This window comes from Colius striatus, chromosome 3 (assembly GCF_028858725.1).
Source record: "Colius striatus isolate bColStr4 chromosome 3, bColStr4.1.hap1, whole genome shotgun sequence".
Taxonomy (NCBI): domain Eukaryota; kingdom Metazoa; phylum Chordata; class Aves; order Coliiformes; family Coliidae; genus Colius; species Colius striatus.
This window is the reverse complement of record NC_084761.1, coordinates 34,747,031-34,771,428: the sequence shown is the minus strand read 5'-3', so window position 1 is coordinate 34,771,428 and position 24,398 is coordinate 34,747,031. Positions and strand designations below refer to the sequence as shown.

Genomic DNA, 24,398 nt, shown 5'->3' with positions numbered 1-24,398 from the left:
AACAGCATGATCCCTAGTAGAGTTTAATACATGGTTCTCAAACTGCTTCTGTCTAGCACTTTTAAAAAATTTTTAGCAGGGATTTATTTTCTTTTGGAGCTGGTATGATATGGCAGATTATTCAGAGGTCTCTCCAAAGCTCTGTTCTGAACATTTTGAAAATATCCCAAAATGAGACAAGTCATATGAGCCTGCCCTTAGAAAATGTTTAGAATCTAATTTATTTAGTGTCCATTCTTTTTAACTTGCCCTTGCCAATGGGAAGGAAAGAAGAGGTGCGGTAGTTGTTTTGAAACAAGAAGGACACCCAGACAGAAGTGACCTCTTCCTTATTGCAGTTGTTATGTGCCACCCGAAGGTTTTAAATATGATGCTGCTTGAAGTACATGGCTGGGATAATGTTCACAGGATGGGTGTGCCTACTACCCTTAGAAAAATACATGTAAGGTTTTTATTTCTTTCAGGTCTAAGTGCCCTGGTTGTGTCTGTTGCCAAGTACAGGCAGTAGGCACATACTAGGAATATGTAGGATGTGGGAGCACTGCTGTAGGAAGGGCTGTAGGTAGTATTGCTATAGGAAAAGGGCCTTCTGCAGGGCTGCCTGCAGTGCTTCTTGTCCAGCTGCCAGCATCCCATCTGACCTAACTTGTAGTGCTTTGAGGAGGATGGAAATCTGACAGACCAGAGCTTGTGGCAAAATCCAGGTAGCCTCTGATTGTAGGAGAGCCTGGCCTTAGAATTAAACCTTCCTTTCCCTGTGTTTGCAGCCCATCTTACCCCTGTGGGCTCAGTCCATTGTGAACTGCCCTGTTTTAAAGCCCGGAGCAGCCAGGTGGGCACTTGGCTGAATCTGTTGCAGTTGCCAGAGTCATGCTTCAGGGATAACACTGCTGGCAGCTAAAACCTATGAATTAGTAAAAAATAGAGCATTTGGATGTTGGAGTAACTTTTTTTGGTATACTTTTAAAAACATTGTTCAATCATGCAGTGTGGCAGACTTTCAATAAAATCTTCATTGAATCCACCAATTCCTTGCAGGTTTTTTTTCTTCTGTTTGCCTTTTTCACACGTTCTTTCCTGGATTATCATTCATTAGCTTCTCCAAAGAGATTAACAGTTACTTATAACAGGATCATGGGCATTCTGGTGTTCTGGGTGAAATCAGAGCAGGAGAACAGAGAAGCCACAGGATCCCTATAGAAATTTGAAGACAATTCTGATACTCTGGTCCACTCAAAAATCTGCTGATACTGTAATGTTTTTTCCCTTGCCAGGACCCTCCTTGCCTGGTGTCATTTCTTGAGCTCTCCTGGGATGAGATTAGTCTAAAACAACAAAGTAGCCAGATGTCTGGTTCTGAGAGAGTCCCAGAGGCCAGGGTATGGTAGGCAACTGTAACCGCTTGGGGCTGAAGATCAAAGATACCTGAGAATTACTTATGGGCACATACTTTGTGTCATTCCCATTATTAACAGTCTGAGAAAATTTGTATCCCTAATTAACCCTTTTGTTGGTTAAATTTTCTTGCCAGTATAGTCCGGTCTATAGTAACTATTTGTTCTTTTTTGTACCATTTCATAAGTATATGCTATTTTTAAAAGAAATAATTAAAACACAATACTTCCATAGTAGCAAATTTATGTAACTCATCCAGATTCTTTTTATCACAGTTATTTGTAAATCTCAGAAGTTAGCAGGATTTCTTTTTGCTTACTGTGCCATCCTGAGAGCTGGTGTTATTCCTATCCAGAACTGTGTCAGTAAGAATAGTTAACTTGTTGGGGTAGTGGCTTTAGTTCATCACTTCCTAATCTAAAATGAATTAGAATCTAATCCCAGAGGCAGGATGTCTGCACATCACTGCTTTTTCCCATACTGATATTTCTAATGAAATGCTAATGAATATTTTTCATGATCAGCACTCATTTGTATTAAATATTCTGAAATAATTTACTAAGATTCTAAGTGCTCTCTCTGAATTCTTGTAGGGCTTTTAGAATGAGTGGCTCCTGGAAAGAGAGAAAAGCCTGATTGCAGCCTTCTGTGCTACTTTTTGTGTCTTCCAGATAAAAATATCAAGGCTGTCAGTGGAGCGTCTGTTTTACTAAATCATAACATTGTCTGCCATTGCAGAACTGAAGATTTCTAAACATTTTTTCCTAGCTTTTGAATAATAAAATGTAGTTATCAGAGATACCCATTGTTTGTTATGACTGCTAAAACTTCACTTTGTTTACCATGATGTAATATTAATGTGTTGTAAATACTGCAAGTGGATGTTTGAGCATGAGAGTGTGGGTTTCTGATCGCATTGGTGATGTTTGCAGTTTATTGCCTATATTGCATCTGCTTAACAATTCCAAGAGACATTTTTGAGTGAGTAGTGTATGAGGAAAAGATCCCTGGAGTGATTTAAAGGATGGAATTGATTTATCTGTTTCAATCTTGACAGTCTCTCTTCAAAACATTTTATTTGAGCAAGAAACCAGATAAACTGACCTGCCTTGAAAGTGTGCTGTGTTTTTACATTTTCACTTTTGACATGGGTGTGCTAGCTGTCTGTGTCCTTCAACAACACTGCTCTATTGTCCCCACTTCTGTTCAGTTGTATATCTCATCAGTCTTGCTCTACACCCAAAGTGGTGTTTAAAAAAAAAAAATCAGCTTCTAGACAAATGTGAAGGCAAATTTTTCTGGTAATCATAGAATCACAGAATGGTAGGGGTTGGAAGGGACCTTTAGAGATCATCTAGTCCAACCCCCCCTGCAGATGATGTGATGCCATGTTATTTGTTAACTGTGGCTGTCAGCAGGTGTAGCCGGTCATCTTATTATGAACCTCATTACAATTCAATAGGATAGGGGCAGGTACTCTGCTTCTGAAACAGGAGGGAAGGGAGAGCTATGTAGGAGACAGGAAATAGCTATTTCTCTATGGATGTTTGTGCTCTGGATTTTGGATGGTTTGCCTTTCCTGTGCCATAATCCAGAGTTGGGGGCCTCAGTCATATTTGGGAACCACATGCTGCTCAAGATTCTGGCTAGCCATCCTTACGTAAAGAACTAAACTCTTTAAAACATTTGGATTCTGTTTTGTGCAACTCTTGTGGGTTATTTTTTTCTTAATTTTCCTTCTTGGTTGCTCCTTTGGGAGGTATTGCAGGAATTCTGGTTGTCTACATTGCTCTATTGAAGGTCACAGTCAGAACTGGAATAGGTAGAATCCAAGTATCTGTGAAGTAGTGTATATGGAGGCCAGATGACCTTCTTTTGATTTATCTCACACAGGCAGCGAGGTGCTTTCATTGAAGGCATTGAATCTGTAGCTAAGGTTTTGGGAGTGCACTACTGGATGAATTTGTAGCATTGAATTTCTATCTGAGACATTTTCATTTATCTGCCTAGAGCCCTTGGAAACCAGGCCACAGCTACTGCTGACAGGCGAGAATGTAACATCGTCAGCAGATTAGTGTAGTGACGTAGTCAGCGGAAGCAGGAGGACTACCGTCTTCCTCTGTTTTCAGGCTGGTAAATCGTGATCGTGAGTACTACCTCTCCAGTTGAAGTAAAAAAGTGACTGGATCTAAGATGATGTGGGAGATTCAAATGCGATGCTGGAGCAGAGAAATGCACTGCAGAATTACTTCTCCCTGGCAGATGCTAACTACTTCTTATGTTCAGGGATGCTAGTGGTTGTTAAACCAATAACTGGAGTTTGGAACTGGGGAAGTTATTGGTATCTTCTGCAATCAGATTGTCCCTCAGTCTCTTGTTTACATAGCATGTTTCTTTTCTGTATCTCAAAACATCTTAGAGACCTATAAAACAACTCTTTATTTGGACTTGGGGAAAACCAAGCTTTAGAGAAATTTAGATGCTTGAATAGAGTCAGAAATAAGTGTAAATACTTTATACAAGCGCAATGGGTTTATATGTTAAGGTTTTGGTAGTGGGGATCTACAAGAGTGGCTTCTGTGAGAAGCTGACAGAAGTTTTTCCCATGCTTGATAGAGCCAATGCTGTACAGCTGCATAACGGACCTGCCAGTGCCAAGGCTGAACTCATCGGCAATGGCGAGTGGCAACTCTGAGATGACATATTTAAGAAGGGGGAAAATATGACACAAAAGCAACATCAGCCAAGGAGAGGATTGAGAACATGAGAGTGAATAAACTTTGCTGACACCAAGATCAGTGAAGAAAAAGGAGGAAGAAGTGCTTGAGGAGCTAGAGCAGAGGTTTCTCTGCATAGTGAGTCAGGTTGTTTACCTGCAGCCTGTGGATGTCAGCATGCTGGAACAAATGATGCTCAAAGGAGGCTGTGACCCCATGGGAAGTCTGATCTGGAGCAGGCTTCTAGCTAGACCTGGAAACCAATGGAGATAAGGGAGCCCAGGCTGGAGCAGGTTTGTTGTCAGAACATGTGACCGTGTGGGGGACCCACACTGGAGCAGTCTGTTCTTGAAGGAATACACCTTCACACTCACACTGGGAGCAGTTCCTGAAGAATAGCAGCCTGTGGTAAGAACTTGCATTGGAGAAGTTTGTGGAGAACTGTCTCCCATGGGAGGGACCTCATTCTGGAGCAGTGGAAGAATGTTAGGAAGAAGGAGTGACAGAAAGAATGTGTGATGATCTGACCACAACCCCCACTCCCTATCCCCTTTTGCCACTGGTGGGGGGCAGGTAGAGAAATCAGGAGTAAAGCTGAACCTAAGAGAGGTGAGGGGTGAGGAGAAAAGTAGTTTTAGATTTGGTTTTATTTCTCATTACCATACTCTGACTTTGGTAATAAATTCATTTTTTTTCCTCAAATTGAGTGAGTTTTGACTGTGATATTAATTGTTGAATGGTCTCCATGCCCTTATCTTGGTACACAAACTTTTTATTATATTTTTCTCTCCCCTATCCAGCTCAGGAAGAGAGTGATAGAGTGGTTTTGGTAGGACCCTGGCATCTAGCTGAATAAATTTGAGTACCTTAAGGTATTATATTGTGTGTTAATGAATACTGCTTCATTCTAGGTACTTCCATTACAAGAGAGTCTTAATGAATTTGAAATAACTTTTGTAAAGGAAAAAAAAAAACCATAGGAACTGAAGAGACTGCTCCCTACAAATCTGTGGGAGCAGTGTTCTCTAGTTAGGGCTAATGGGCATGGAAGAAAAAAGTTGCTCTAATGTACTCGTCTCCAGTATTTAAAAATAAAATTATAGGAACCATTTCAGCAAAGATTAAGGGCTGTACAAGTAGTCAGGAAAAGTGAGTCTTGTGACAGAAAATAAAATTGTATTTCAATTGAAGGATAAATTGTGAAGGAAATTAAAATGTCATCAGCAAACATTACTTCAAGGAAATATGAGAGTGTTTTTATAGTGATGTTGTCATATGACATATATTTTAAGCAACATGAGTATGTATTTTCCTCCATAACACAGTTTTCCTATTTAGTAATTTCAGGAGTATTCACTGTTTTAAACAGCCTGTCACAACCTGAGTACATCCTGTATCAGAAGCTTAAGCTGCAGCTTCTTTTTTACTTATCTGAAGCATTGCAATGTTCTGATCTTGAACTGTGTAAAATCAAAAGAAAAATTCTCCTATTGACTTAATTGAGACATGGATCTGATTTAAAGATCATGCCATGAAATAAATAGGAAGATTTGTGTCTCCATTCACTGTTGGGTTTTTTTTTTTCCCTTGAGTGGTCCATTCACCACATTTGAATTCGTAAGAAACAATGTAACTGACATTACAGCTTTCTGTTGTCTGCTGGCAACATGTCTGTGAGTACAAAGCATTCACCACCAACAGCAAAAGCTACCTAATGACTTTTTTATACTCAAATTCTTTGTAGAGAATTCTTGCTGTTGAATGTCTGGTACAATTTGCTGTAACTTTCATTTGTGGAGTTTTTGATTTATAATTTGGAGAAGGAAATTAATTAGATCAAACCTCTAGAAAACTAAGAGTGTTCAAAGCCTTTTTCTTCTAATGTATTGTAATTAAAAATGTCATTGCCTTTTCTTGGTTTATGGATAACCAAAGTCCTTTATATTTAGAGATGCTGAAGGAGAAAAGCTGTAATTAATGTTCTGATCATTGTTCAGTTTTACCTCACCAGTATGTTGGTAATTGATTTGTGGGGCAAAGGAGAGGGTTGGAAGGATCACAAGATAGGTGACAAAGCTCTTCCTTTCCAAATTACATGGTCTAAGTCAAGTCATAGTAGAGATATGAGCTTGTGGCTGGCTAAGTAGGCTCTCAAAGGTGTGAAAATATTTTGCAAACCCCTAGGTTACCCTGGTGTTTTATTGGTGACCCTGTGACCTAGAAGAAATTTATCGCAAAGGGTTGTTTTAACCGTGCTCCCCTTCCTAGTGCGGAGGTGCCAGCTGCTAATAAGTTATCATGACTGTGGTGATGAAGAGAATGCCCACATCGTGAAAATTAATTGCTTGTAAACAATTTTTTTAAAACATGTATAATTTTTGTTACCTTTAAGAAGCTGAGGAATAGTAATAGGCAGAACTTCTGTAATGGATACCTTTTTAAATATTTAAATTATATAGCTAGCATTTTTTTCCAGGGTCTTTCTATGAGAGATTATTGTGACATGAATTACTGTGCTTTAGACTTTTTTGTTTTACTGATCATATAATAACCAAGAGTTTAAAGTAAAATATTAAATTGAAATTAAGGAGAATTAAAGAATATGTGCATTTAGAGGTAATTAAAAGTTATACCAGAATCAATGGCTTTTTTTCCCTGTAGTTTTTGGGGTTATCTTGTATAATATGAAAAAAATAATATCTTTTACTGACAAGTGTGTTTATTATTCTTCTTTCTTGTTAACTACCTTATATACAGTAAATAAAAGGGCTTATGATATAACTGCATTGAAATATACTACTTAAGTGTAAACATTTTTTTCTAATTTAAAGAGCTCAATAGAGAGAATATGCAAATGAGTATTATGAGTTGTAGTTTGCTACCCAAAGCATTCAAAACATGGGAACACCTCCTAGATATGAAGTTGCAGTTGGGAAGAGCAATACAATCATAAGCTTTTTTTAAAAGTGGATGATTTTAGGGGTCTTGCATCTGAAATTGACTTTATACAATGATTCTTGGAAATTTCTTGTACTTGTGTTTGCACAGCTGAAACTTTGTCGTAGAGTCTATTCCTTAATCAGTAGCTGTGTTCTGCCTCGTACCAAAGACTGTAAAATGGAGGATTTCCAGCAGCAAAGCTAGTGTTGCAAATCCCAGAAAAACTAAGGGACCCAACCCTGAACTTCCTTGGATCACATGGCACAGAAGTAACAGTAGATATATCTGCCTTTTTGGTTTTTCCTGATCTTTCTTTCAGAGAGAAAAATCTAGAGATAGGTATGGCTGAAAGTTGCATCTGAAGAGCAATGCTTTGTATCTGAAGTTTCACTTTCAAGGTCTGGTTCCTGCTGACAGCAGCAGTTAAAAACCCTAGATTTTCCAGAAGTTAAAAGACGGGGATCAAGTCCCCTTGAAATGACGCAGCAGGATATGTTCAGATTGTAAATAAGGACGTGTAGCAGGTACGCTAAGCAGACATGGAAAAATGAATGTATGTCTTCTGTGGGTAGGTAATTGGGCACTGGAGCTTGGCAGGTGCTGGTTTGGCCGAGGTGGGGGCAGTCTCCACAGGTTGATAGGCAGGTGATCCTGCGGCTTCTACCCGGCTGGCGCAGGAGGCCTACCTAATATGCTGTCTGCCCTAAGGGCCTGGGGGAACACAGTTGGATTATTATGTTAATGCCTGAGCCTGCTGCCCTCTTCCTATCCCAGATGGGCTCCCTGTTGTTAGGAACTGCTTTGCTCTGACAGTGGAGTAATATACTTCATGATTGAAAGGGCAAAGGGGCTGGCAAGAAAAAAGAGCAGGCCTGCACACACATGTAAATGAAGGGAGGAAGGCTGTAGGAAGGTTTGAGTGTAGGTGCAGATAGAAAGTTTATTAGGAAATGAGTAATATAAATCTGCTAATTGAATTGTTATTTACAAGTCTCATTTCCTGATTTATTTCTTTGTGCATTATCCCCCCTAATGCTGATGTACAGTGAATTCAAAGTGCTTACCAAAGCAGGCACTTAGGTTGATTTATTTTAAACCAAGGTGCTATAATACACTGGTACCAGTGTACAATGCTGACAATGGTGTATTTTTCAGGACTTTGATTACTGTTTCATGCTCTGCCACTATATTGCTATGCTATGGCTTATATCTGTGATATGATTCTTTTATATAGTATAGATAAATATATCACTCTGAATTTTGTTGATACTTCCACAAGAACAGAAGATAGATACAGATTACAGAAATATATTTGTTATGGTGCTAGAGCAAATTGAACTTTGATTCAACGAGGTGATGCCTACATTGTGATATTTTTCTGAGGTCTTTTCTTCAATAGAAATGACTAACCAGCAGTTTTGTTTCAGAGTGAATGTATGATATGAGAAATGAAAATCTGTTCAGTAAGCAGAATTTTTTTTCTTCCCTTTGATGATGATGAAATGACCTGGGATACAGTCTTTCTCTACCTCTTTTCAGGCCTATATCTCAGGCAAAAGTTGACTTGAAATACTAACCAGTTGTGATTTCCTTATATTTGTCTATTTTATGCCTGAAGTGCTGATTACAGACTAGTCAAGGAAATAGCTGTTAGCCTGAGTGAAACTAAAAAATGAGAGCTGGCTCTATGAAATACTGCTAGTATGTCAGCTACTAAGTTGTTTGATAGGTGCAGTGCTTTTCTTCTACATTTAGCTGGTACTTGGTGTTTGTGCAAGATGTGATTTCTGATTTCTTGTAGTGTTATATAAGATGAGTTTTTCTGCTCTTCATACGTTTGTTTTCTTATCTCAAATCTGTTACTTAGTTTTGTGTTCACATGCATTGCTATTAGGAAGGTGTGTCAGTCTTGTTATTGGAGCCTCCTGCTGTGTAGGAAAGTTGACTGTTGTTGTGCTTTTCACCTGACAGTCATGAATGTATTTCTTACACAGTCATGCCCACTTGTATAGAGCCTTCTATGTTATCAAAGTATTTTAAGGTGAAAAGCATTCTGGATCTGTATTGCTTCTGCAGACTTAGTTTGTCTGGTTGTGTGAAGTTCTGGGCTTAAATGGTGTATCAGAGTACAATTTTACTTCCATGCCCCTTGCCTCATTTGATGCCCTTGATAAATAACCATCACAGAATAGGTAGCAGTGATATCTGTGTTCTGCTGGAACTTTTGTACTTAATACAGAATTATTGATTTCTTTATTGAGTTCTCCTTGGAGTTCTTTCTGGGCAAATCAGAATGTGTTGGCCTTGCCTCTACAGTTTATCAGTGAGGTGAGAATATAATTTAAACCACTAAATGCTGGAAAATAGACAGTTATAAAAGAAATGTTTTCCTGTTTGAGTTTTTTTTTCAAATAATTGCGTTTTTATTTGTCTTTCATATTGTATATGTACCTAGTTCTTTAGTAACTGCTTTAGAAATACAGAACTTGAGCTACAACCACATTGAGTTAAACTTGAAACTTTTCCATTATTTTTCTTCCCCCTGTATACGCAATTTAGACTTCTTAGAAATGTGTCCACTTTCTTGTGGCAAAATCCGTATGCAAATATTTAGTTTCAGGTCAAGTTAACCTGGGTCAGTTTTGCAAACAAATCGTTTTAACGTTGTCCACATTTTCCAGTGTAACTTAGGTAGTTCATGCTTTAATTTTGCTTGATAACTAATCTCTCTGGCTGTATCTGCTCAGTGCATCATAACAATTTAGTAACAGTGCTTCACTGTGAACCAGCTGAACAGCTTTGTACAGCAACATGCACAGAAAGAGACCATCTTCCACTAGGCACAAGGGCAATTCAGCTGAAAGCAGCAAAATACCAAAAGAAAATGTTAAAAATTTCAATAATGATATGGGAGGTGGTGATTCTGGAGGCAGGGGGAATTAAGTTTAAAGCAAATGTTTAAATATTGGAATGTCCCTTGTGCTGGATATTCCAGTTTTCAGCCAACTGAATGGAAATGGAAATGATAGAAGTTCAATGAATGCTGCCACAAAGAGCAAGTTCAACGCAGCCAGCAAGTTTGTGACCTTTTGCAGTAAAACAAGCTTGTGTGTTTCTTCAGCTCATAACCAGCACAGCTCTTGGTGAGCCCGTGCTCTCCATGGAACGTGAGTAGAATTCTGTACATGAAACCCATAGGCTTTAATGCTTTCTGTCCACCTTTTCTTCAGAGAAGTGGTAGTTACATAGTACTAGAGAATAAAGTAAGTTACTTGATGTAATAAAAATCTTTAATGTACTCGAATTGCTGTTTATTTTTATGTATGTTTATGTAATATACACAAATGAAAATTCCCAAGAACAGTTTCAGCATTTTTGTTTTTCATTATATACTCCTGCTGCTGGCCAAGTAGTTTTGAAATCAAGTCCCTGACCTAGACTTGATTGTCATTTGAGTGTAATGCTTGCATTTTACTGAAACCTAGCCTCCTCCCCCCCTACCCCCCCATGTAGATTAGAGGATATAGCAGTCTTCTTGGAAAATGGGGGCAACTAACTGACTAGAATTTAAAGATGTTTTGGGCATGCTTCAAAAGAAGGACGTGGTAAATGTCAGTGTTGTAGTTAATTTGTTTTCAGATACAAAAGTCTTGGAGCTTCAGTTGTTCCTGATCCACTGTTGAACTCCTTGGGAAAATTTCAGGGATATGTCATAAGTAAAGATGCACATTTATGCACTTTCTCGCTCTGGGTTACTTCTAGTTATATGAATGACTAATTTAGATGAGAGAACTATCTGAGCAGTATTCAAAAGAATGCAGCTGCATGCGTCAGGATTGTTCCTTTTTTACCTTCAGGCAATGGCTATAGTGCTGGTTTCTTCCTGATAGTATGCTACTTTGCTTTCCCTTCTCTTTCTGTGTCTAACAGAATATTGCAGTGTGCAGAGCTTTGGCTGCGCTCATAAAAAGGGAATTTCCAGTACTATACAACATTGGCTTAAAGTAAAACCTAACTAATGAGCAGACAAGTATTGATGAGATGAATATCAATATATCCTTTAGCTGTGACCTGGGGCATGTTCTGACATGAGCTCCAGAGATTGGGGCTCATGGATCTGTACAGTGGACCACTTCATATTTTACAAAGCTGATACCTCAACCGGCTTCCCTATACTGTGGCTTTCCTTGCGCTAGTGTTTTATTTCGCATCTCTTGGCATTCATTGCACAACAAATAGTAAAGCTCTTTCTAGTGGTTATAGTGACAGGGACTTTAATAACCATGCCATTCTGAGCTGATTTGGACGGCATAGCAGTTAAAATGTCTGGTTCTGCTGCGAACTGCCCAGAAAGCAATATGGCTGTGGGATATTTATAGAAAAACACTGGCGCAGGCACAGCCTTACAGTTAATGCAAAGGGCACCTTTTAAAAAGTGGCCTTGTGCTTTCATTTCACTTCAGCAGGGAAGTAATACTCTTTGGAGTTGTGGGATGCATTGTTTAACTAGACCTCTAATCATGTTATGGATGATGTGTCTCCAAGAGAATCAAGGGACAAGACCTTTAAGTGTTTTTATCACAGCTTAAGATCTCAGAAAATGTGAACTTAAATAGAAGTATGTTTGGGAGGTTGTTATTGCTCTGCAGCCTTTTGAGGATACCTTCTAGAGTAATTTTTTTTGAGAGAGAAAGTCACTTACAGTTATGAAGTGTTTGACCATAAGAGAGGATCAGGTGGGCAGACTTACTTGTATACTGCTGTCCAGCTGAGCCTCCTTTATTAAATCATTGTTCAGCAGTCCATTTGTTTTGGTGCAAGAGCCAGTGTCTTCACCGCTAAGATAATAAGCGTTGAGTCGCTAACAAATGCATGATGTGCATAAGGTTTGTGTGTTGTTTTCATACCGCAATGTCGGTGACTGGTTGAATTCCTTCCGTTTTGCCTTCTGGTAGTACAGCATTGATCTGTTTCATGGGTCCAGTGTCTGGCTGCTAAGGCTTAGGCTTGACAGTATGTAAGCAGAAGAGGGAAGTTAGCGTCTGTTTCCCGGTGTCTAGGAAAATTATGGACATGAGCTTGCCATTTGGAGAAAAATACACACAAAAAGCTTGGTTATATGCCTTCCTGGAAATCCAAAGATTTCTGGTGAGGTGAAGCCATATGAAGTTTATGGAGGAGTACGACAGATGCTAGAGCATGAAGTTTGTGGATAGTTGTGCACCTATGTACCCAGTATGAGAGTGTGTGTTGTTACTAGGCTGCCAGCTTTAAATCACTGCTTGCTTCAATGTTTACACTGGCACTGGACAGTAATATTAATATTTACATTTACAATTTTTAAGTAAGAGAGGGAAAAAGAGAAACTGCCTCTGTTTATTCATATTGGTATTCAAAAGTATGCTGTAGATGTTCAGGTTACTGCCCCATTGGGGTGTGTGATGTTAGAACCAACACTGGAAGGCACTGTGTCTTATGAGTATGATTTTTGTGGTTTGTGCTGCAGTGGATGAGAGGACAGGAAGGTTAAGCTGCAGCGTCACAGTACTGCTAGGCTTTGAGGCATGGCAATGTAGTCTCACACAAGAATGTGGTTGGGTGTATTGGTGGCTGTCTCTGCTGGCAGCCCTCCTCATTGTTGAAAGGAAAAGGTCCATGATTGTTAGAAGGAGGAAATCTGTCTTCACTTCAGTACCTGAAGGGGAATAGATATGAGGTTGCAAAAGGTATATGTTGCCTACATTTGTGTTTCTGAGGGGGGCCTAGATGGACACTTTCCCCTGCCAAGCATTGCACCAGTTTTGTATACTGCACAGCAATATAAGCATTTGCTATGCGTGGATCTGTAGCATTTAGAATAAAGCAAAGAAACTACAAACAAAGTGACAATGTTGTAAACACAACAGCCTAGGCTAGTTCAGCACTGTGCACTCTCATGAAGCGTCTCTTCTGTACCCAGTGAGACCAAGTCTTTGTTCTTTCAATGTGGAGATGGGCATTCCTGAAAGAGGTTCTTCCCTCCTTTGTCTTCCTTCATGTGATCTTTGTGCTACTCATGATGAAGGCTTTAGTTTTCATTCTGCTTGGTAATCTCAAGTAAAATGATCTGTCCATACAGGACGATGTTGCTTTCCAACCTTTATTCAACATGGATTTCCTATTACTGATTTATGTATTAGTATTGGTGGAATTTGCAGACTGATACACAAATATTCCTGAGATGTAAATGCTTAATGTTTGCAATTTTAATTGGTAACAGATGTTTACATTGTGGTTTTACTCTCTGGAAAAAACCTTTAATGTATATACTCTCCTGGTTTTCAGTCTTCATCTCCTACAGCCTCTGAATGAGAAATACCATGCTGACCCTCCACAAATCCCTTGAGTCACGCCAATTACTCACAGTAGAGAGAAGTTACCGTTTCTGATGAAAGGAAAGAAAGCAGGATAATTTTATTTCACTGTCTCAGTATTGTTGATGAAACAGAAATCCTTCAGTGCATAGCACCCCATACACTAAATAATTATGTCTAAAAACCCTGCCTTCTGACATCCTTTTGATGGATGGTTTTGTATTTGTAAATATTATTACCAACAGGCGATGATGGTTATGAGGAACTACAAAAACGGGGGAGTGAAAGACTGATTTTTCAATAGAAAGAACTTGGCTAGTAAGAGGCAATAACTCTCTGCCAGCAGAGTTCCCAGCTTGTTGCTGTGCACTTGTGGCAGAATGCTGAGCCTGACTGAAGCAGTATAAGCTTGTACTCAGGTGAATGCAACCTCTACCAGCCTTGAACAAATCTGTAGTGTGCGCAGCTTTGGATCCATGGCTCAACGAGGGGTTTTAGAGACCATCATTCTCTGGATGACGTTCCCGTGCTGAAATGCAAACAAACAGCATATTAGTTATTCTGTTTTCATTTTCTGGTGCCTTTTCGGCATCATTTCCATAAAACTGATGATTATTGAACACAGTTGAAATAAAGAAATGTTTTCATGTTGTCAGCACAGCTCTAGAAGCAGATTGTGGATCAGGTGATATCCTGTTCACAGTTAACAAGTTGTGTTGGACCACAGGGATGTGGCAGTGTGTAAAAATATAATCCTCACCATATCTTGCTGGGTGTTGGTGTTCTGAGGTTTCCTTGTTTGATGGGTGTAGGGTAGTGATTTTTTTTGTGTGTGGGTTTTCTGGTGGTTTTGATTTTGTATTTTTAAGAGCCTAAGGTTATGTGTACAGTTCCACTCCACTAAGAAAAAATGAGAGTAATTCAGTATTATTTTTAGGAAACTTTTCAAACATCAGTTCACATTTTTATACGATTTCTTTGGACTTAAAGTGTAGTTGGTAATAAAGTCTGGAGTTTTTGGAGAGTTTTGTGTTGTGTTTTCTTTGGGTTTCGTTTTATTGGGCTTTTTAGGTATTTTGGGTATTTGGGGTATCATTGATTTATTAAATAAATAAATAAATAAAGTGCTACTGATGAGATGCATACTATGACTTCTGTTGAATTCAATATGGAGTATATCTACATCTCCAGGAGTTAATTCTGGGCCCTGTTTGTGTCTAAAAGATGATGCTGGAGTGTTAAAAAGACACGTGCTTTGCCTTTGAGGGGGCAACTATGCAGCTGGAGATTTTGTTGAGCAGTTAACACTACCTCTTTTATTTTTTGCCATGCTGTAGCAGGATTTTTATATGCGTTTTAAGAGTTATTTAAGAGTCCCCATATGCTTAGAAAAGAATCTGAATATATGTGCCTTTTTTAAAGCTGCATCATAACTAGGTTATCCCATCAATACAGTTGAATGAGTGGGAGCTGCAGTTGGAACAATATGTAAAAATACAGCTTGTAAAAGATTTCCTTTATTAACTGTCATCATCCACAGAATATATGTTCAAATAAACATTGTGTAATAACTAAATTTGAGATTAATAGGCCCCTTAAGAAACCGTGAAGTCATTCAGGATAGTCAGTGAAAAATAGCTTGTAAGACTATAACATGCACATATTGTCCTGCTTACATGCTCTCTCCGGTGTCATTCCCATTTATCAATGTCGGCAGGCTCTGTTCTCATTAAAACACTCTTGCACAAAAGCAACTTAATTTTCTTAAGAGAAGAGGACACCTGATTCAATTTAGTGCTCAAAACCAGGAACTTGAATATATACATTTTTTTTTCCCCACCTGAACTCAGATGAATAGTTATGAACAGCAACACAGATTAAACCTTATTAGGTATATTTCAATTTGGTTTGCAATAATAGTGCTGTGGCAAATATATTCCTGCAGAGCTGTAACATCTTATTAATGGAAACAGCAGTTAAGACATGAGCTGCGGTAACACTCACATGAGATTTTATTTTTAAATAGGAGATTGAAGGAGTTGTTTAAAGAGACTCTGCCAGCTCATTCAAGCCACTTCTGATGTCCTGCCTTCTTCCTCCACCTTCTTGAACTACACTGATCTCTTTGGGTAGATAAAATTTACTTTTCTGTCCTGTTTGGTCAAACCATTTCCACCTCTTCCTCTTCCTCTTCCTCTTCCTCTTCCTCTTCACATAAGAGACGTAGTGCCATTAAATTTTGCATTAATAACGTGGACACTGTAAAATTTTATACTACCACATTGTATTCTCTGCCCTTTAGTGCACAATCCTGCAGTAATACCACTAGAGTCCTTGTCTTTCTCTAGTTCTTATGTACTCTCTGTGGTTTTTATCTTTTCTTCATTGCACTGTGTGTGTTAAATAGGTTATTTAGTCTTATGGCTGGTGCTTGAGCTGTACGTCTTATTAGTGCATGTCTGAAAAAAAGGTTTTCACTGCAGGTAATTGCAGATATGCACAGAGCAGCTTATATGGTGTTCAGGCTGCTTACTTCTGAGATGTCGTTAGTTTCATTACTCCGCGTCTGTGGTGTTGGCCCTGGAGCATCCTTTCCACGTAACAGGGATGACCTGAGGCCAGAGAGGTTCTAGTGTGTAGAGCATGTGCTGTCTCAGCTGTGGGGTGCCTGGGGGTGAGTGTAAAGTTAAATATGGTTAGCAAAGTTACTTCCCCGAAGGCTGACAAATGACACTTGAATCAAAAGTTTTGGTGTTAAAAATATATATAAATATTGGCAAAACCCCCTTTTTAGTATGTTTCATTATATAAAGCTGTGAGGCACTATTGTTTCCCTCTGACTCTGCAGTAAATTCCCATTGAGTTGTGCATAACAATTTCATTTGAATCCTGCTGATAATGATAAAATGTTGGAGTTTGACACAGGTGTTCCAAAGCATGCATCTTTTCCTCTTCTTTAATGTAGTCCTGCAACATTATCAAAAGATATCTAGTCTAATAAATTCTGAGATAGTTTAGTTTGATACCAAAATAAAAGGAAGTGGAACACAGTTCAGAATGTATCCTGTATTTAATGCTATCAAAACCTTGGCACGCTTGTTTGACTTCTGCCCAGTCACGTGCTCGAATGCTGTGTGTACTTGCAGCTGCATTTGGGTACCCACCTGTGGGGAAGTGATCTACTCCTTGCTATGGCTTTGCCTTTTTCCCTAGCCTTTGTTGCTAGGACTGTCTTGGATCTTGTGCTGTCACTGTTTCAAATATCAGTGTTTTCCATACTTATATTTCAGGATAAGGTGGGAGACAAAGGGCTGAAGCTTTATGCTTGACTCAGGTATGGGAAGAGAAAAGTTTCTGCCAAGTACTGTCAGATGGTTTCCTTCAAGGTGGGTTGGTTACTTCTCAGTTAAAAGTGCTCCAAGCCAACTAGTCATTCCTAGAAATGCAAGAGTTCATCAAGCCCAGTGGCATACAGAGTTGACTGAAATAGTATCTGTTTAATATTAAGTATTTTTTTTGTTTAGTAGAGCTAGTGTGTACTATATGAAACTCTAAGGGAGAATGTACATGCTCTTTTGTACTAGCCCTGTTAAGAGTACTGTCAGTAACATTCAGTCTTGTCTCTGAGTTGATGTAAACTTGAATAGTTGGTTATTACTACTGATGCTTTTGGACATGGTCTGACCTTACATTTCAGTACAGGGATATGTATGTACATTTTGAAATGATCTTACCATTGATTTTATAGAGCATCCTCATATTAAGAGTAAATGCAATGAATGATTTGCAAACATATGCAAATCTGAACTTGAAGTATTTTAGGGTCATTGAAATGTTTTCAGGGTTTATTGTTTAATTTAAGCTTACTGCAGATAGTCTGATATCCTTTGAACCACAAAAGGAGCAAACATTTAAGAAAAGTTATACAGTAATAGTGACTAATAAATGTTTCAAATAGAAAATTAAGAGCCTAGCTGTATCATGTGTCTGCACTAATATTTGTATCATCACTCTAAGGATCAAAGTCCTTTTTAAGCAATGAATTAATTCTGACAATACCCTGTGAGGTACGTAGACAATATTACTTACCATGCTAGAACCGAATTGGAAGCACAAAGTGTTCAAATTCTACAGGATGATGGTACTAGGTACGTTTAATTACAAATTGGAGCAGTTGAGTTACAAAAAGCCCCGGAGTTGTGGTTATGAGAAAAATTTACTTCTACATTTATTTTGCAGCAGAAATATTTATAAAGAACCTGCAAATAGAATAACTGACATGTTTAAGTCCTCCCTTACTGAGGCAAATCATCTGAATGATTATACCTGAATTTGTGGTCTTCCTGAGGTATTTCGTTGTTGTTGGGGTTTTTTTCCTTCTTTTGTCTGTAATAAGTGTTTAATCATCTGCCATGGATGATTTCTGGCACTTTGGAGAAAGGGAATTAAAAAATGCAAACTAGTGTACCCCTGGGCCAGGCACAAATTATGACTTTTGCAGATCACTAACTGAATACCTGAAACATAAAATTTGTCTGAGATTGTTGGTTTAGTACCTGTTATATGCTTGAGAATATTTTAAAAAAATACCCAAGGAAATCTTCCAGGTGGATCAGGAAGGAAGGAAGAAAAGACTTTTATGTGGCCAAAATATCACTGTCTAGTATTACCACCATAGAACCTTCTAGTATCTCTGCTTACTGCCTTTCCAGGTACAGAATTTTTCCTGGAATTGAAGTGTATTTTAATATAAAAGTTTATGTCTCTAAATAAACCTCAAGTAAGAATTGGTAGCCACTCATTTGACTAAAACTAGATGCACAGTGTCCTTTGAAGTGCACTGGTTCTTGCCAGCTGCTGCTTTGTTCTTTGTGCATTGTTGAAATGACCAAGAAAAAAGTTGAGGGCTGTCTAGCACTACAGATATTTTTCTTGCATCAGTAGGACATGGTCTGGCAGGCTCATCTGCAATGTAGGCAGAGCCTGGACTGAACCCAGCTTCTCATAGGACTGGATATTTTTGGGACAGGGAGGTAAGTTTAGCATGATAGTGAGGGAAGAGCTACTTTTCATCCTCTCTGCCCATTGTGTGTGGACTTCACCAGCCTTCCTGAAGAGGCAGAGTCATTTTGCAGCAACAGAATGTAGCTGTCATTCTGCACACAAAATCTGCGTTGGGAGGAGTGAACCATTAAGTTTCCTCCCATCCTTCTGGTGTGGACGTGGAGCCCAGATGCTTCTGTTTCTCAGATCTTAACAGTTGATTTACATTGTGCTATACAGCAAAGGATATTTTGCAAGGAAGAGATCTTTAAGGGTGCTTAAAAATGGAAGTCTAGTTTCTCCTTCATGGATTCAGAGGCAGGATGTAATGAAAAGGACCTTTCTGTGTCTTTATTGGGTCGCAGTGAACAAATACAATCACTCTGTGTAAAAGAATGGCACATGTCCAACAAATATAAAAGGGATTTGATAAACCTGATTTTGTTTGTTTTTTAATATATTGGTAGGACCTTTAAGAAGGATATATTAAAAAAAGATACCTGCAAGGACATCTCCTGTATTGAAACTGATCCCTTGCAGTAGGTTTTTGTGCATGAATGTAATGTGTGTCTCTCTTGCCATAGAAAAGTATCAGCTGCACAGCTTCAAATACAAGTACATTTAATTCACACTTGTTGAAGAATTGTTTAAAGTCTTGCTTTCAGCTGTGCTCTCTGGCAGGAAGAGCTACTTGGACTTGTGCCTTTTTTTATGCTCAAAAAAGGAATGCTGATGAGGAGGAGGTGTTAAAATATGTTACTGTAGTTTACAACTGTCAACTATAATGTTTTATTTAGCTGTATCTATTCAGATGCTCCCTTTGCAACATGGAGTGCCATATGCCATTGTCCCTGTTAGTAAGCAAGTCAGCAAAGGTTTCCCAGTCTGCATTTGTTTTTGTGTTGGGCCACTGAGGAGCTGTGGTCCAGTACCATCTTTTATTGATAGGGCCGGCAGAGGAGGAATCTGATGAAATTATCAAAGCTTTGAATTAATTATGAACTTGAATAAGAAAGCTAAGCTCTCTAGAGCCAAGAATCTCATTACCCATTCATTTTCATTGCATCCTCTTATGGAGCAGAAGGCAGGTTCAGCTACAGCTCTTACTCTGATTTTGGAATTTATTCAAACTTGCTAAACTTACTAGCATCCACTTGTTATTAATCTGTGGCTGACAGTGTCCAGGGTGATTGACTCTTCTCTAAATTTTCATGTAAACGGTAGATTTCCCTCCTCCATTTCCTCTTACCTTTGCTGTATGGCTTTTCATTATCACACTCGCTGCCATACAAGAGTTTCTCTTCTTGATAACTGGGGAAAGCTACTCAAGACTCAAGTTTTAACTTTCTGGAATTTAGTCAGTTCATATTAAGAAATAATACTGCCTCCTTATATTTCCTGGATATTTAGGTAAGCACAAACACTTCTAAAGTCACTATCAAAATTGTTTATTTTCTTATTTTGAAAGAGTAAAAAGTAATGATTAGACATTTTTGCCTCAGAAATGTGGGGTTGCTGTGGGGGTTTGTTTGTTTTATTTTTAAATGTTGTTGTTGTTGTTCCTATTTTAAATCCATTTTTCAAACTATATACATTTCTCAAATTGTCCATACTTTATTATGATGATGAATTAAATTAGTTTGCTTGCCTGATTAATATTCCATTTTTTAAATGTTAAAAATCTATTAAAATGCAGTGTTTAGGTTAAATCAGATTATATTTATTTTAATTAATAGGTCAATATGTAAAAATGTAATAATATGGGAAATTAGAGCAAAAACAATGAGACCAAGCTTCTGTGTAATATTGTTAGTTCTGTGAATATTCCTTCTAAGCCTACTGGCAAGGATTTTTGTCTCCTGCTTTTGTCCATTTCAGCACATTATTTATGAATGCATAAACTAGAACCTATCAGTTTTTATAAGTTACAGGCCACTGGCAATTTTTTAAGCAGTAGCTAACTGCCTAATGGTCTCTGTGTATGTGTGTGTTTAGAGACTCTAATAGCTTGTTGGGTGGAGGAATAATATTTTGTTCATGTACTATAGCTAATTTACCGTTGGTGATATTTGTCTTTCTCTCTTCAGGCAGCTGCTATATTTAATTCTGCGTTTGGAAGTTTTTTGGTAAGTAATACAGTATTTATAGCAAGTGCTTTAGTAGTCTTTTTTTAACAGGATCATTGATTTGTTTCTATTTTTCACATTACTATTCGTGGAATTGTGTCATTTAGCTGCCATTAAACACAGATGTTATAATTTCTTTTCTTTTTGTAAAACTCCTGAGAAAAGTAGTGAACAAATTGTCTCTGCTCATTATTTGCACACTGCACATTATTATGTGCAAACATATCTTAATTGTCTCCTTAATGGGTTAACAGAATCTGTTATTATGCAGATTTTTCAGACGTGGGCATCAATATATTGATTTTTCTAATAAGGCCCATCAAATACTCATTATTTTCTATCAAGAGGCCATGGATTTTGAAAAGAAAACATGACCCAGCTGATCAGAGAGTAGATGCTAATTTACACAGTGACTTGTCATTTGTTTAGCATATTTCACTGTCAGTGGAGCCACAGAATGTCTCTGAGGAACAGGCTAAAATAGCTAGATATGGGAAAACAATCAATCCAAGTGGAAACCTAACCATTTCTGTAAAAAGCAAAAGCAGCATTTGTGGGTCTGATGGTCTACAAAGATTCAGAAAGGGCACTGTATAGAACACTAAATAAATATATTTACAAAGAAAGGAAGAGTTGATTATTTTTATTGATGTGTTGTTTAGAGAGACATTAATGAACATAGAAATACAAATTATTTTATACATTGGCAAGCTCCTGTAACAGATTATTTTATTTATTTAGGCAGCTAGCTGAATTTGTTCTTCTTTACCAAAATTTGTGTGTATTTGGAAGGGTGTGTTTGGATTCCGATGTTATGTCTCCAGTAAAAGGGCTATGATGTATAAAATGAATGAATAACAAAATAATTCAGATTAGGAAATTAAAACCAAAACTACATGTACACAGTAACTCACTTTATGCATATTTGTTTTAAGAGAAACTGGAGTTTAAGTATGTAAAGCTGTACTGCCACAACGGCAAGCTACATGGCAGTTACACGTTGTGCTGCTGTTTTTTTTGAGGGATTAGATTAAATTTAAGAGAGCGGATGTGAGTTTTGTGGGTAGAAGTGACCAATCACAATTTTAAAATACCAGTTCCCAAATACTTGTTCATTTTGTTCACTTATCATGTCCTCCTCCAATGGGAAGAAGGTACTTTCTGCCTCAAACTGTTGAATCCTGGGGTTGGAGCAACCCTTCAGTCTGTATGTGTGTAATGTGTTCTCTTGTTTTCTCGCACAAGCCCTGGTTTTTCAGCTGTCCCTAGATTCAGTACAGGAGGTTTCATTGAATACCCAAAGGCCACAGTTCAACTGTCATTAGTAGAATGTCACTTGACTTCAAATAAGAATGTAGGCCTCTGAGCATGTGACTAAAATCCAGCTCCAAATACAGCAACATGAACATATTTTGACTTCTAGAACCTGGTTTTTGCTTTTTCGAGAAGACTCACACTAGCTTGTGTGTTCATGTAATGCTTCTGATTTTGGTTCTAACCTTAGTCTCATGAACTGATCACTGGAAATTTCCATTTACATATAATTACTTAATTTCACTTTTTATTCACTTCAAATTTTTTTTGAAATCTGGGAGTATCATTGCATTCAATGTTCTTGTTAATGATTTCTCAGGAAAGTCTTTTCAGGGATATGAAAGATAAGCTAGAATTGAAGCATCGTACCAGCTGATTTTTTTTCTAATTACTGATTTTTTTTTAAAAAAAATAAAATTTGAAAGAAAGTGGCCACTATGAAATCACAAATATATACACACTTAAATGGTTATTGTGCTATCCTAGTTTGAAATCATGATTATGTAGGGAATGTATATGTATGAGAGAAAATAAATCACAAATATGTTACAAACTTTTCCAGTTATGAAGCTGATAGTCATAGACGTATGAGTGAAAATGCAATGAGGTGATAGTAGGCCAGAGACTGTGATAAGTAGCCAGATTCCAGTTTCACGGTTCTGTAGATCTATATGAGCTTTAATTGCATGGCTTCTGAATGTCACAGGCATGTGGTCACTTACTTTGTAAGTTTTCTGTGAACAATTGGCAAAGCATTAAGTATATGTATATATTATATACACACTCTTGTTTGAAGTCAAAACTGTTCTGTAAAATATTAAAATAATTAGCCTGTTTCTGAGAAGATAGTGAAAGTTCCTGATGGTATTTTTGTTTATATTGGTGCATAACTTACAGTCCTGACTATAGAAGCAGATATTATTTCCTGTATCTTTAATTCACGATGAACCTAAATCACATTTGCATTTTTCGTATTAGTGTTTGCTGGTGTGCTGTTTGTGGATAGACTTAGATGTGACCATACTTACCTTTGTGACCATAATCATGTATGTGTCCTGGGCATAATTTGGAAGGATCTGACCATTGAAAAGGCTGAAATTTTTCTTGCATTCCTTGTCCTAAAATGTATATCACATGGACAGATTGCTCCACTTGCTTATAGTCCTGACAAAGCCAGGAGGACAGTATGTTGCCTGTTCTCAGACTATGCCCTGTGGGCCTGCGTATGGCAGTGTGAACCATGCTGACTTTAAAGGACTGAAAGGTGTGCTATGCTTTTAACTCCTTTTTCCTGTTTTGTTTTTTCTTTTTTTTTTTGTCCTATAAGACTAGGAAATGGTCCTTGAAGTTACATTAAAATGAACTGATATAAAATATCTGCAACTCAACATAATGTTAGAACAATACTAAGATGGGCTTTTTCAAATCAAAAGGAATACATTGTGATATGCAAAATGTAGAAATGCGAAATATGTCTTGATGAGCAGAAATACACCAAGAGTAAACATCTGGATATGTTTTCACTTGTAAGGAGATTTACAAAAACTATGACGCAATGACAAAGTAATTCCTTTTAAACTGCACTAAAGCCTATATTCCATGGAGGGGAAAACTATGCATGGAATGATACTGTACATATTTACACTTAGTTTAATAATGGCCTAGGTCTAATTAAAACACAGTGGTTTAAGGAACTGATTGTTACAGAAAAGTGTTTTTATGTAGCTAGGTTAGTAACAACTAACGATAGATGAATTCAATTTGCATAAATTTCAGCCAAGAGAATATTTAGAATCGTACCACAGAGAATTGCTTTGAGTTGGGTAGTTAATATCATTATCTCCTCCTCTCATTTAAACACTTTGGTTTACAATAATTGTGGAACATAATAAGTGATTTCAGTTTTTCCACTTAATGGGATTTTAATAAAATCTGATATCATTTTACTAAAACTGGGTGGTTGGTTATCAGCAAGGTTGCTACTGTAGGAATGCCAATGCGTGATAAGATCTGCTGAGATAGAAAGCACCAAAGTAGCTACTTGGACTTGTAGGAGAGGATACTTTTGCACCTAAAGGCTAAAGAAATTGTCTGGGATGTTAAGTATGGTCCTGCTGGGATTCTTAACATTGTATGCATGACCATGATTCCTTAGCATTTCTGTTTTGCTTTGTTGCCCTGTAACAGAAAAATAATGCTTGTTAATGTCCAAAGCACAAAGCAATAGGCAAGATATTGTGCAAAGCATGCTGTGCTGATGGTTGTTCCAAGTTGTTTGCCATTAGGGCTGTTCTTGTGCTGAGGTGGAGATGTGCTTGGTTGAGAGCTAAACTCAGTTTCCAGTGACAATACAATGCTGTGTGCATGGGAGAAGGTGAGGGCCTAAAGTTGAGAAGAAGATGTCCTCATAAAATGCTCTGCGCTGCTAGGGCTTTCTAATCTCTTTCTACTTCTTGTCAGCCTCTTTTCCACTTGAGACAATGGGCTTGGAAACCCATGAGAGTATCCAG

The 24,398-nt window shown here is 37.9% G+C and overlaps 1 protein-coding gene across 2 annotated transcripts in view; it reads left to right on the top strand.

The window, feature by feature from the left end:
• Positions 1-24,398, top strand: part of SLC10A7 (solute carrier family 10 member 7) — a 150,190-nt gene that overhangs the window by 30,161 nt on the left and 95,631 nt on the right. For both annotated transcript variants that reach the window (XM_061993838.1, XM_061993839.1), the window contains one exon: positions 20,536-20,574. In XM_061993838.1, the coding sequence (XP_061849822.1) occupies positions 20,536-20,574 (39 nt within the window). The remainder of the gene's footprint in view (positions 1-20,535; positions 20,575-24,398) is intronic.